The sequence below is a fragment of the Schistocerca americana genome, chromosome 2 (assembly GCF_021461395.2).
Source record: "Schistocerca americana isolate TAMUIC-IGC-003095 chromosome 2, iqSchAmer2.1, whole genome shotgun sequence".
NCBI lineage: Eukaryota > Metazoa > Arthropoda > Insecta > Orthoptera > Acrididae > Schistocerca > Schistocerca americana.
In genome coordinates, this window is record NC_060120.1 from 891267954 (window position 1) to 891283688 (window position 15735).

A 15735-nucleotide genomic window follows, 5' to 3' on the forward strand; every position below is an offset into this window, starting at 1 on the left:
TGTGTGTGTGTGTGTGTGTGTGTGTGTGTGTGTGCGCGCGCGCGCGAGAGAGACTGTATACCCGTCTTTTTTTCCCCCCTAAGGTAGGTCTTTCCGCTCCCGGGATTGGAATGACTCCTTACCCTCTCCCTTAAAACCCACTTCCTTTCATCTTCCCCTCTCCTTCCCTCTTTCCTGATGAGGCAACAGTTTGTTGCGAAAGCTTGAATTTTGTGTGTATGTTTGTGTGTCTGTCGACCTGCCAGCGCTTTCGTTCGATAAGTCACCTCATCTTTGTGTGTGTATATATATATATATATATATATATATATATATATATATATATATATATACACTGTGGGCTATTCATTTTTTTTATATTCCTGTATCCATGGTGCTTCTGACACGAATAAAAAAATTAAAAAAAATAATAATTGGGAGTGCTATCATTAGGCAAGTGATGAAAACAAAAGTGACCACAATGAACTGCACAAACAACAGTTTCGCATCACCATCATAACTCTAATAGTATATGTTTTGAGGAACAAAATGACCTCTTTTTCAATATTCTTTTGACCAGTATAGTTCAACAGAGTACACTGTGTCTCCAATCCTGGAAAAACAGTGTGGTTTGTGTACACTGTATGTAAATGGGCCTGGAAGGGTCAACAAGACCGGATTGTACGTGCAGTGTCATTTTAGCATGAAAGGCTGTCAATACGGGAATTTTCCAGCCAAATTGCAATGTTCAACCTATGTTAACAACACCCACTGATCACTGCTATCTGCAAACCACAGCTTGTAGGTGTGTCAAGGAGAAAGATACAGCATGTGTGCTGTTTATCTGATGACAAATGGGAGTCCTGTGTTGAGCCAACCTTCACATGAACAGTTTGGCATCCATCACAGACAAGAATAAAAATAGCCCTGCAGCATGGTGCATAAAGATGTTCAACAAAAGAAAACATCTAGAATAGAAACTTGATCAATGGCATCAGGTTCTCTTCACTGACAGGTGCATGAGAGGTGATGAATGCAGGATTCTGATGAATGATGATCATCACAGAAGAGTGTAGGAGGCAGTTAGCTACCAATGCACATCTCCAGTATACAGTTATGCAGTCCCACATGTTCAGTAGGTAACAGTTCTATCTGCAGCTAGCCATCACATTTTGAGTTGTATCACGTACTGATGCCAGATGCCTCTTAATATCTATAGTAATTTCAGGGCTGTGCAGTATCTCGACAAGATCCTTCAACTTATTATCCAGCAAGTGATAGGTACAGGTCTGTACAGCAGTAGTAACTGCTTTGTGAATAACAGCCTGTAATGATGTGGAAATCCACAGGTATTTCTTCAATATTAATTACTTTGTGGTTCAAAGTTAAAGGTCAATGTCATCCTTACCAGTTCTGATGTGTTATATACAATCAATAATAATAATTTTTTTTTTCTTTTAAGTCATTATTAGCACCCATTTTGGAAGGAGTGCCACCACACTGGCTTCAAAGTGTAATGTCCTAGAAAGGGTAGATACATTGCTGATATCTGCAAGACTAAAGAAGATGATAAGCCCTTCTTCCTGGTTTTGTGCACAATAAAACGTGCATCCTATTTTCATCTTAACAGCAATCGGCTTATGTCTGCATTGTTCCTATTTCATTTACATTATCTAAGATCACTTATACAATTATCAAAAGCTGTCACAGGGCTACATGAAGGGTCTTTGGTGAACACTTCACCCAATAGAATCTTTGATTCACAACCTGATTCAACTTGTGTATAAACCTAACTTTCGGAATAACAACTGTGAACCTATTAATGTTGCTCTCAAATATACCCCATCGGTCCAGAAACTTTCAAGATTGGGATAAGAAAAAGAATAAAGAAAAGTCAAGAGGGTAGTTTTAATGCTTCAGGTGTTCTACGTGATCATCCACCACATGAGCACAATTCACAGATGTTCAAACAACAATGTGAAATGTCAGAAAAGTCTTCCTATCAGATGATGTTCAACTTGTGTGTCACACTGGTTTGAATGTCTTATGTCATCAAACTGTTGATCTTTTGTGTAAATTTCTGTACTCTGTCATTTTGTGGTAGGTTCCTGCTGATAACACCAAGTCTCATCACCCACGACGTCCAAGCTTTGCACTTCGATTGAGTCATGACAGGCATCCACACGCTTTGTTGTTTTTGTTCAGGAGGTGATGTGTAGTGAGACAAACACTGTACATATTTTTCTCCTTTTCAAAACATTCTGGAGAATTTAATTTGAAACACTTTGGAGAATTTAATTTGAAACACTTGAGTCAGAGACGTTGCTCCATTCCAATTAGTAACAAAATGTTGACACACTATGGCTGCACATCCACTACTTAACACTGCCTGCTCACAACTGACTGGCTGAATGCACACCTGTTGTTTACAGTTGTTAGTTCAAGTTGCCACTATTGTTACCACACTGATATCACCTATATGGCAGTACTGAAATCAGTCCCTGAACTTTTTGGATGGATGATGTATTTACAAATATTGAATGCTATGCTTATTACACTAGGAAGTGTAGCAGGTTAATATGTTTCAACACTATCGTGAATTAACACACTTTGATAAATGAACTGTATGACAAACTTTAAACAGTAATGGCAACTTGTACAACACTGCCGTCTGACTTCCCAATGTTATGGAAATGTCTGAAATAAAATTTCAAAAAATCCATTTCACTAATTGCAGCAGATGGTTGTAACTTGCAGCACATATCAAGAATATGATGGGCTATTTGTATTAAAATGTAGTCATGATCAGCCTTTATGTTCTTAGTCAACAGAACGTAAATTTTGAGACTATTTCAGCAGACAAAAATTTAGGCCAGGGGCAATCAGCATCAAGCTACAACACACAGTGTTAAAATAGTTAACAAAATTATAATATCTGCAGGTGTAGTTAAGGGACTTGTGGACCTCTAGAAACAGGTCTCGCTTTCAAAATGATAATGCACAAATATACAGCACCTACATTCCACCATTTCTTCATGATGTAGACGCTTGGCACCAGTCACAACTTGCAGTGTATTGTCACCACAACCTCCAAATACACTGAATGACCTCAGAAGGATTTGTCACGGAGGAATGGGACAGACTTGACAAGGAATGTCTCAACCACCTTGTGGACAACAAGCCAAAGAGGATTCAAGAACGTTAGCATGCACAGGTTGGAATCATCCAAATTGTGTGGTAGCCAAATTGTGTGGTATTTTGGTAACATGACTTTGTGTTATCTTCAACTGAAGATGGTAACAGACCAGCACTATTTGAACACTGCCATATGGCTGAATGACAGAGAACATCTCAAAATCATCATACACTGGGAAAGCCTAAAATCACAGACAGTACTGAATGTTACCCAGCAGTCAATTTTGATTTCACAGATGTGCAAAGGTATGCACTTTTGAACAGACTACTTTTACTTTGTTTTCCATACAGTTTTTCCTGAGTTTCATTCCCTGCTCTCCCTGAATCCAAGCCCACACATCCACAGATAAGCAAGTGTTGCAAAACTATTTTGGGCAATTTATAATACAAAAATATGCATATAAATATGAGTATGTGAAGCATCTATTCATATTTATACGCATATTTAATTGTGAGTATGTTAAGCATCTATTCCCTCCTTGAACCATGGACCTTGCTGTTGGTGGGGAGGCTTGCATGCCTCAGTGATACAGATAGCCGAACCATAGGTGCAACCACAACGGGGAGGTATCTGTTAATAGGCCAGACAAACGTGTGGTTTCTGAAGAGGGGCAGCAGCCTTTTCAGTAGTTTCAGGAGCAACAGTCTGGATGATTGGCTGATCTGGCCTTGTAGCACTAACCAAACTGGCCTTGCTGTGCTGGTACTGCGAACAGCTGAAGGCAAGGGGAAACAACAGCCATAATTTTCCAAGAGGGCAAGCAGCTTTGCTGTATGGTTAAATGATGATGGCATCCTCTTGGGTAAAATATTCCGGAGGTAAAATATTCCCCCATTCGGATCTCCGGGTGGGGACTACTCAGGACTACATCGTTATCAGGAGAAAGAAAACTGGCGTTCTAAGATCGGAGCGTGGAATGTCAGATCCCTTAATTGGGCAGGTAGGTTAGAATATTTAAAAAGGGAAATGGATAGGTTACAACTGGATATAGTGGGAATTAGTGAAGTTCGGTGGCAAGAGGAACAAGACTTCTGGTCAAGTGAATACATGGTTATAAATACAAAATCAAATTGGGGTAATGCAGGAATAGGCTTAATAATGAATAAAAAAATAGGAATGCGGGTAAGCTACCACGAACAGCATAGTGAATGCATTATTGTAGCCAAGATAGATACGAAGCCCACACCTACCACAGTAGTACAAGTTTATATGCCAACTAGCTCTGCAGATGACGAAGAGATTGATGAAATGTATGACGAGATAAAAGAAATTATTGAGATAGTGAACGGAGACGAAAATTTAATAGTCATGGGTACTGGAATTCGTTAGTAAGAAAAGGAAGAGAGGGAAACGTAGTAGGTGAATATGGAATGGGGCTAAGGAATGAAAGAGGAAGCCGCCTGGTAGAATTTTGCACAGAGCATAACTTAATCACAGTTATGGTTCAAGAATCATGAAAGAAGGCTGTATACATGGAAGAGGCCTGGAGATACTAGGTTTCAGATAGATTATATAATGGTAATACAGAGATTTTGGAACCAGATTTTAAATTGTAAGACATTTCCAGGAGCAGATGTGGACTCTGACAGCAATCTATTGGTCATGAACTGCAGATTAATACTGAAGTAACTGCAAAAAGGTGGGAATTTAAGGAGATAGGACCTGGATAAACTGACTAAACCAGAGGTTGTACAGAGTTTCAGAGAGAGTATTAGGGAATGACTGACAAGACTGGGGGCAAGAAATACAGTAGAAGAAGAATGGGTAGCTTTGAGAGTTGAAATAGTGAAGGCAGCAGAGGATCAAGTTGGTAAAAAGATGAGGGCTAGTAGAAATCCTTGGGCAACTGACGATATACTGAATTTAATTGATGAAAGGAGAAAATATAAAAATGCAGTAAATGAAGCAGGCAAAAAGGAATACAGACGTCTCAAAAATGAGATCTACAGGAAGTGCAAAATGGCTAAGCAGGGACGGCTAGAGGACAAATGTAAGGATGTAGAGGCTTATCTCACTATGGGTAAAATAGATACTGCCTACAGGAAAATTAAAGAGACCTTTGGAGAAAAGAGAACCACTTGTATGAACATCAAGAGCTCAGATGGAAATCCAGTTCTGAGCAAAGAAGGGAAAGCAGAGAGGTGGAAGGAGTATACAAAGCGTCTATACAAGGGCAATGTATTTGAGGACAATATTATGGAAATGGAAGAGAATGTAGATGAAGATGAAAAGGGTGATATTATATTGCGTAAAGAGTTTGACAGAGCACTGAAGGACCTAAGTCAAAACATGGGAGTAGACAACATTCCAATAGAGCTACTGACAGTCTTGGGAGAGCCAGGCCTCACAAAACTCTACCACCTGGTGAGCAACCACCTGGTGAGCAAGATGTATGAGACAGGCGAAATACCCTCAGACTTCAAGAAGAATATAATAATTACAATCAAATAGAAAGCAGGCATTGAAAGACGTGAAAATTACCGAACTATCAGTTTAATAAGTCACAGCTGCAAAATACTAACACGAATTCTTTACAGACTAATGGAAAAACTGGTAGAAGCTGACCTTGGGGAAGATCAGTTTGGATTCGGTAGAAATGTTGGAACACGTGAGGCAATACTGACCCTACGACTTATCTTAGAAGACAGATTAAGGAAAGACAAACCTATGTTTCTAGCATTTGTAGACTTGGAGAAAGCTTTTGGCAATGTCGACTGGAATACTCTCTTTCAAATTCTGAAGGTGGCAGGGGTAAAATACAGGGAGCGAAAGGCTATTTACAATTTGTACAGAAACCAGATGGCAGTTATAAGAGTCAAGGGGGCATGAAAGGGAAGCAGCATTTGGGAAGGTAGTGAGACAGCAAAGGACCTGGAAGAGCAGTTGAATGGAATGGACAGTGTCTTGAAAGGAGGATATAAGATGAACATCAACAAAAGCAAAATGAGGATAACGGAATGTAGTCGAGTTAACTCAGATGATGCTGAGGGAATTAGATTACGAAATGAGACACTTCAAGTAGTAAATGAGTTTTGCTATTTGGGGAGCAAAGTATCTAATGATGGTCGAAGTAGAGAGGATATAAAATGTAGACTGGCAATGGCAAGGAGAGCGTTTCTGAAGAAGAGAAATTTGTTAACATCGGGTATAGATTTAAGTGCCAGGAAATCATTTCTGGAAGTATTTGTATGGAGTGTAGCCATGTATGAAAGTGAAACATGGACGATAAATAGTTTGGACAAGAAGAGAATAGAAGCTTTCGAAATGTAGTGTTACAGAAGAATGCTGAAGGTTAGATGGGTAGATCACATAACTAATGAGGAGGTATTGAATAGAATTGGGGAGAAGAGAAATTTGTGGCACAACTTGACTAGAAGAAGGGATTGGTTGGTAAGACATGTTCTGAGGCATCAAGGGATCACCAATTTAGTATTGGAGGGCAGAGTGGAGGGTAAAAATTGTAGACGGAGACCAAGAGATGAATACATTAAGCAGATTCAGAAGGATGTGGATTGCAGTAGTAACTCAGAGATGAAGAAGCTTGCACAGGGTAGAGTGGCATGGAGAGCTGCATCAAACCAGTCTCTGGACTGAAGACCACAACAACATCAAGCATCTGCTTCAACATTTCCATATTTTTATGAGTTACATAATTCAATAACTATTCTAAGAATTACTTTTCACATGGGAACACTTTTAATGACAACCATCAGTATGTGGCTCAGTCAGATGAAGTTCATGAGTAATTCTACAGCTATAACTGCAACATTATAGAAGCAATAAAGACACAGAATAGAGAAATTTCTTTATAGTGTGAGATATTAAAGCATCACATCATGCAGCAATAAAGGAATGTCTGAATCACCTTGTGTACTAAAACAACAGAAAGATCCATAAAGTTATGGCACTGCTAGAAAGTGCATTTTCATACATCAGGTCAGTTTAATGTACTACAAACAACATTCTTCAGACAGAAGGGTTGAAGGGGAAGAAAGAGGGGTGAGGAGGAGGAGGAGGAAATTAGTGTTTAACGTCCCGTTGACAACGAAGTCATTAGAGACGGAGCGCAAGCTCGGATGAGGGAAGGATGGGGAAGGAAATCGGCCATGCCCTTTCAAAGGAACCATCCCGGCATTTGCCTGAAGCGATTTAGGGAAATCACGGAAAACCTAAATCAGGATGGCCGGAGACGGGATTGAACCGCCGTCCTCCCGAATGCGATTCCAGTGTGCTAACCACTGCGCCACCTCGCTCGGTCAAAGAGGGGTGAAGGAAAAGGACTGGAGAGGTCTAGGAAAAGGGGAAAATGTTGGAAAAGTCACCCAGAACCATGGGTCAATGGATACTTACCGGATGGGATGAGAAGGAAAGACTGCTTGTTGGGGCCTGCACTGGATGAGATTGAAAGCCTGAGAGCTTAAAAGTTGAAGACAGGGTAATATGCAAGACAGAGATTTCTGTTAAAACATGATGTACGAATTAATAAGAGTGGAAATAACAGAGGTGGGAAAGAAACAGAGAAAAATAGACAGCTAAGAAAATGAAAGATGTAGAAAACCTTCTTTAATGTGTGTGTTCCTTTGCTGCTTGGTGTAGAGTTTTTATTTATCCAATTGCATTATATTGTCAAAAATTGATTGTTTTCGTTGTTATACGAACAACATTACTTTGTTTGATGTTTAAGAGATTTGATTAGATTATCATTATTCAATGGTTGAACTAATTAATGTGTTCTGGTGACTGTCATTTCCTTAGTCTTACCAGATCTCTCCTTCCAGTAAATTAATATCTTGTTTCTTTCAAAGAGTACTCATAGGATAGGTCTGGTAGAATGTAAATAACCAAAAAGCGCAAGTGCTGAGTTGTCAACAAGCACACACGAAAGAGAAAGAAAACTTGCCAGCTTCCAGAATCCATCCTTTCTCAAGCTACAGTACAAATACACACACAAAACACATGTGCCTGCACACCACCACACCTGCTCTCCTGTGTACATGCACATGCCTCTGCCCCTACATAGTGTAAGCAGGGTGCAGATGCCATCCTTCAGTTCAGCACATGGGCCAGGCAGGATGGGACTTGTGTCGAGTGGGGTGGGTAGAGTGAGAGAGAAGTGGAAGGTAGGAAGAGGGTTTGGGGGTGGGTAGCTAGCAGCTCACATCGAGGTAGTCATTTTGCTGGCTAGAAATGCGGGAGAGCGGGGTGTAAGTGTATAAGCTAAGCATGTGATGGAAGTGTGGAGCCGATATGAGAACCAACCAGCTGTCCATCAGAATGAATGGTCACTGCCAAACTGTGCCCAAAAACAAAGATCACCACCTACTGGCCTAACATGCAGCTGAGCACAACGTGCCCAATTCCAATGGCTGCTTCACGACCCGGGCCATCTGGATCCTTCCCTCCATCACCAGCTTTTCTGAACTACCCAGATGGAAGTCATCCTTGCAATACATCCTTTGTTGGTAACCCTCCTGACCTCAACCTCCATCAATCCACTGGCTACACACCATCCACCCAACACTTTCCCCTTTCTCTGTCCTATCACCCCCACCAAATTCATGTCTCCACATCACCTACATTGTGCGTCACTTCCCACTGGCTCTGGCACCACCTGTGCATCACAAGCCAACCACATACTCCTGCCAACCCTCCCTCCCTCCCTCCCTCCCTCATTCCTAACCAGCAAATTGCCTGCCTCCCACTAAGCCACTTGTTACCCACCTCCACTCTATCTTCCTGCCTCCCACCTCTCTCCCCCCTATACCCACCCCACCTGACACAGCCCCTACCCCAACCAGTCCACCTATTGAACTGTAAAGCACTGTGTAGCCAGCCGATAGTGAGAGAGAGAGAGAGAGAGAGAGAGAGAGAGAGAGAGAGAGAGTGTGTGTGTAGACACATGCACATGCTCACAGGTGAGCATATAATAATATAGCTCTAAAAAGAATTAATTCTAAAACTGAGAGCAAACATTTACAACATTGTAGCCAGATGCTTATGAGTTTCATCACAATTACCGTTCTTTTGTTTGCTCTCCTGGTGTGCCAAATTCTTCAAATATGAACTAGTTCTGTTTTATGTTCCCTAAACTGCTGAAATACTATGCAGCAAATTCAAGCTGTGTTCAATATTTTTGACTGTTGTTGTTCATGATCATGAGTTTTGTCATTATCCAGAACACTACCTGGGTCCTGTGGCTACTTTTGGCATTATACATGTTGTGCACCAGACTCAAGGCTACAAAACAAGTACTGTGAGAGGCTGCCACCACACAGGGATAACCACCCACTTGGCATCTCTGAAGTTCCTCTAGATGGCACTCACAGACCATTTTCTACTTCCCCTACAAGAACATTTATGTCTTGTGTTGATCTGCCAATAATGTGGAGAGCCACCAATGAGTGTTCTGCGACCCATGGACTAAATTGCTTCTTTCCTGTACTGGCAAACACGGAAATTCTTCCTCCGACAAGCACAAAACACTGTGTGTCATAGACATTCAGATGTTTACAATAAAGCATTTAGACAACTCAGTCCAGTAACTGGAGCCAAATCAGTCCAGTTCTCCAAGGACAACCTTCTTATTTAGTAGTTGCTATTTACAGAGTAACAGGACAATCAAGAGTGTCTCCATTCACAGAGGAAGTAGCAGCATATACAAAAATATGCTGTACTCAAGAGCGAACCACATCTGAAAACGATAGTCATAGTGGGAATACCGCAAACTACGAACATTATTTAATCAAGCAATGGAAAATCCAGGATGGAATGTAACAACATTATGAGAGTGTTTGCACGAGTATGAGTGTGCATCTACTGTCTTTTTGTAATGCCTATTTGCGACTCACCATCTCCGCAATATCGTGAGTAGCAACTGTCTCATAACAACATTATTTAGATTTTTCTGTTTATACACCAAGTGCTACACAGCAAACTGTAGAAAAGTTAAGTACCGTATTGTATCATAACTCTTAATAAATGTCACTGGTTAGTTCTTATGGTGTTGCCACATTCCTGTTTATACTGTCCTATCAAAGCATGTGTTTACATAAGAATCATAGTGTGCAATGGCTACCTTTAATAAACTATAGCAGTTTCCTGCTACTGTTGATGTCTGGGCTGAATTAATATTAACATTTAGTTACAAAATTCTCAACAATACATAATAATTATACAAACACTGTCACATTTTGAGTGAAACTATTGCTGCTGGAAACACAACATTGAGTACAGTCTGCCACCTGCTGTTAGTAAAATTATAAAATACATAATATTCCCAGACAGCAGACAAATGACGACTACTATATGACGTAAGTTGTATTCTGGATCTTCATTGCAATGCTCACTCTTGGTAGCTGTATAGCAATTTTTGTTTTCTAACATCGGAGACTATCATAGAGCAGACTGAAAAGTAGGGTACACACCTTCACTTTGAAAATATGAGCTATAACATTTAATGACTACAGTAACAAAATTTCGTAGTAATAGCTCATAAAAGGTACATAAATCTTGAGTTATGAACATATAATCAGTAATTCAATAATAACTAAATATAATTCTTCCAAAAGATCCCGCATTATAGCGTCTTCTCAAAAAAGATGAAAAGCAGAATTTTGAAAACATTAGAAAACACAGAAAATAACAACAATACTTTCAAGTACAACCAAATCATCAAAAGGCAATAACACCCAAACCACATTATCAAATTCAGCTGGTTTACACACTAAACTTGGAATAAAAACAGATACCGCCCAGATGGTCATGATGTATTAAGCTTCTACAAACTTCAAAAACATCAACAACAAAAAATTCAACTAAGAAAAGAGTGAAATTTCGAGACTTTGAAGTATGTTACATTTGACATGTAACCTTTGGTGAGCAGCTTGTTACATTAAAAGTATGCTTTAGTTCAATATTTATTAATTAATTTATTAATATATAAATTGCTGATTTAACAGAAAGCTTACCATTGTCCCAAATGGAATGGCACGGGAAGCATGATAATAAATTGCAATAAAATTTATGAAAAATGCTGTGCCACACACAAGGGCTGGCAGCATAAATGCAGACAACAGCATTTGACGAATCCAAATTTTCCCTCCCATTCGAGCGTACAGACTTCCTCCAAAGTATCCATTCACAGGGGAAGTAGCAGCATATACAAAAATAGCTGTACTCAAGAGTGAACCACGTCTGAAAATTAAAATGTAACTATAAATGCTGAACAAACAATACTTATCCTTACAAAAGAGTGACTCTTCAGAATCGTGCATCTACAATCTCTGTAAATGAAAAACTTATGTAAGTGATCACTGTTCAGTGTACTTTAATGTTAATTCAGCAAAATAAGCAACACTTATAAACTGTAACAAATATGTTTAACTAATGAGGAACTTGAAGCTAAAAGAAAAATACATATATTCAACATTTTTAATTAGTTATATAATAATATAGCCAATGTGTATTACGGAGGTACACACAGATATTAAATAATATCACCACAATACAATACACAACTAGAGGTTTGATTTATCGTTACTGTGAAGAAGTGGTTTTGTTTCAAGGCTAGTTATGAAACGTTTCACGACCCTTATATGCCCATCTTTTCCTTCTGCCTTCTGATCCCCCCCCCCCCCCCCCCCAAAAAAAAAATAAAAAAAAAATCTCTCCATTTGAGTTTCTGAATGATTAATATTCATTTCAAGTATTTAGCTCTCAGTCTGCCTGTCTCTACAAATATGCATCTTCTCTATTGGTAAACTAACTTCATTTATCTTTATTTCTTGATCAGTTCAACTTGCTGTGCTGATTGGAACAGCAAGTACGTGTACTATTGTTGCTTAGTTCACAACAAATCTCTTGTACATAAAAGTCATCAATCTGCTGCTGAGAACTCATTTCCAAAAAATTCTCTCATTCTAGTGTCCCCCAACCAATGTTTGTAATGTGCGATATGTATCACATCGTACTTTACATAGCTAACAATGGTAGCCATTTTTCGTAATTTCAGGACAGTGCCTTAAGCATGTCCTAACATGGCATTTATTGTCCTGTTAATAAGTTTCTGTATGAATGGGCATTTCACTGTATTGTATGAAGACTGTTTTGAAGTTATCTTTAATTACCCTATTCCAATTTTGTAAGGAGAAACACATCGTACAGTAAGTCACCTGCAACATCTTGTGAATTTGAAACTGTGTTCTTTTCTTTATGCGTAGCACGTCACTTTATAAATATTCGTTTGTATTATGTAATACTCAATACGGTGTATTAAGTAAAGAACGCCGAAAAATATATTTAAAAAACTCAGAAACACAACAGATTAGCCACTTACACATTTCCAGTGAACAAGTTTTTTTCCGGAAAAATTACCAATTCATTAAATTACATTTGTAAATTGGTAAAATTACTATTGAAATAAACATTAATTAATGGGGCAGTTGGTAAACTTTCAATTTTAGTTTAAAATCAAATAATGAGTGGGACATTACGGGAAGGAAGGTCTCTTGTGTCTACAGAGTTGATATATAAAGTGATAGTTACAATCAAGGAATGACAGACAGTAAAATGAAAGGTCACTGTAAAAAGTGCTATACCCTCTCCACAAACACAGATTTTCTTTAACAGGATGTAGATTGAAGGAACAAAATTAATGAGTTCTTACCTTTCCCATATCATTCCCATCACACATACACATAAGTACAATGGAAGATGATTTGATTGCTACTTACCGCGTCCAGGTCATGTCAAGTGGCAGACAGGCACATTAAAAAACAAAAAAGAGAACCTGCTGTACGTTATTGGCTTTTGCACCAAGTCATTAGAAGTGGATGGGCGCGCCTATGTAGGTGCGCTGGTGGGACAGAAAGCACGTGTAGGGCTAGAGTGGGAGCAAGGACAGAGAAAAGCAGGTGGAAGACAGGAGCTAGTGAAATCCAAAACCAGACAGGTTATGAAAACGGGGCTATGTAGCTGGGAGAGTTCACATCTGTGCATTTCAGGAAAGCTGCAAAGCAGTAATCCAAGACTGAGTCTTCCCACCAACACCAGATTTTCTTAATTGTGCAAATAGGAAATCTCCCAGCAACATGGTCTTTGCTCTTGTAATCCCCCTGGTTTCAGCCTTCACTAGGTTCTGTCCTCCACCTGCCTATCCTCGTCCTTCACCCATTCCAGCTCTACAAGCACTTTCTATCCCACCAGCACACCTGTATAGTCCTTCCCCTTCTCTACTTCTCTCCTCTCATCGTTGTCCTCCATCCACCCTCCCCCAATGCAGGCTCCCAACGCTGTGCACCTAACAGCCTACTATCCTTTCCCCACATAATCCCTACACACTCTCATAGGTAGCATAAGCATCTTCCCCCACATCCACACTTACCTGTTATGCTTTCCTCTCTGTGCCCTATACCTCTTCTATACCCCACTGCCACCCCATCAAATGTACCTTTCTGCCACTCATCACATCATGCCACCCCAGAAAATGTGCCTTTCTGCCACTCATCACATCATGTGTGTTGAGTAACTATCTATCCTTTTCATAGTGTAGCCATTCCATCCTGGATTCCGCATTGTTTGATTTAGCTGACCATCATAGACTAACAGCTAATGGAATATCTTTTTTTTTTTTTTTTTTTTTTTTTTTTTTTTTTTTTTTTTTTTTTTTTTGAGCTCAATGTTTAGGAAATTCATTATTCATGGAAGACAAGTCAGTACGAAGAACACTGATTGCAGCAAGAATTTAGGGCAGACATCAATGCACAATCCACTACAATTCTCAGCCTATATGGAACACCATGGCACCAAGTTAGCAGTCACCAAATAAAACTGTAGGACCAGTTTATTGGAATTTTTATCTAAGCAATGATTTCAACACCAACCAATGCTGTGAACTTTTAGCAGCAGAAATAGCTCTCCATTTTGATGCAAATTTCTGTGAGATAAATTTAAGTAGTGGAGAATCTGAACTCGGGCATTAATAACTTTTCATAACTACACTAACCCATAGCAGCTTCCCAAGACTAATTACCATTTCACTATTAAAAGAATAAGTTTGCTGGTTAATACTAACCACTGCTTAACAGGAATATTTTCCTACTACTCACTTCCCTTGACAAATCAGCACATCAAAATTCCTTATTCCTTGTTGTTGTGCAACATTCCCGAACATGAAACAATGAAGATTAACAATGTATTGATGACAACCATACAAATGTAGTACACAGATGAAATTAAAATACAGGCTGCAATGTTGAAAATAAACATACCAAACAAATCTCAAAGCAAACCAGTTATACTAACTACCTCAGAACAAATCAGTGTTTACAGCAAACGCAGTTGCCTTCATGTAAGTTTTCCAATTCCTGAGGCCACTCTGACTCAATAAAATCCAGATCATAATTACATTGGAATCACCCCACACCCCATAGATAAGCACAACATTCATCTTAAAGATGATCAAGATGCATGGTGTGGAACATTGGACGAAATTTCTCTATATACCAGAGCACCAAGAATGATTATACAGATCTCCTCACCAAACAAGCACACTTCTGTCTACAAATGTGATGTGTTTGACCATATTCCTTAACACATGGAAAAAAAGTGGGGCGAAACACAGTGTCACAGAGGTTAACAGTACTATAATCTGCAATCTGGTTATATCAAATATCTTGTTTACGGTCTGGACACACAACTCCATCACAGGAGATTTAAATTACAATCTTTCCATGTAAGCTGCATCACAGTTGGAAAGAAACTGTGAGCAAATTCTAAAACCCACCAGTATCACCAATATCCCTGCATCACAAAATACAAGAGGTGTAATGCAATTCTTTTTTTCCTTGGCCAATTAAGTTTGAAAAATGCAGAATTTTCTGTGTGATATTGTGGAATATTCCAACTTCAGTCCCTATAGTTTCATAAAGTTCCAATAGGTGGTGGCACTACATGTACCCTTCAAAATAGCATCTGCAGCAAACATGCATTCCAAGCAGAGGGCTATCATTTTCTTTTGGCAGAAAACTGGAGCATCACATACATTCATACGTGGCTGAAGAATGTCTACGGAAGTATGGCAGTGAACAAAAGCACAGCAAGTTGTTAGGCGAGGCATCCGTCATCGTTGCAACCACGTCGCACAAACCTGCCGAATCTCTTGTGTACCAGACAGGCAGTCACAGCTGTAACTCCTGCAATGTTGGAATGCGCAGACATTGTCAAGGTGATTTACAGATCACTATCAAACACCTCACTGCTCAACTGGACATCTCTGTTTGTAGTGCTGACACACACATAGACCAGCTGGGGTACACAAAGGTGTTTGCCCACTGGGTTCCTTACCACCTAACAGATGACTATAAATGGGAATGAAGGACCATCTGTGCAGAATTGCTTGCAGTTGCAAGGCTGACCGTGACAGTTTTTTGTCGAACATCACAGGCAATGAAACACAGGTTCGACACTTCGAACCAGAAACAGAACAGCAATCCGTAGAGTGGTGCCACACCACCTCTCCTCTGAAGAAAAAGTCAAAGCTACAACCTCGGCCGGTAACGCCG

At 39.6% G+C, this 15735-nt stretch overlaps 1 protein-coding gene across 1 annotated transcript in view; it reads right to left on the bottom strand.

Annotated features, from left to right (window-relative positions):
* The window catches only part of LOC124595827 (transmembrane 9 superfamily member 3), a 111263-nt gene that overhangs the window by 56995 nt on the left and 38533 nt on the right, over positions 1-15735 (bottom strand). The window contains exon 7 of the mRNA XM_047134725.1: positions 11143-11368. Coding sequence (XP_046990681.1) covers positions 11143-11368 — 226 coding nt within the window. The remainder of the gene's footprint in view (positions 1-11142; positions 11369-15735) is intronic.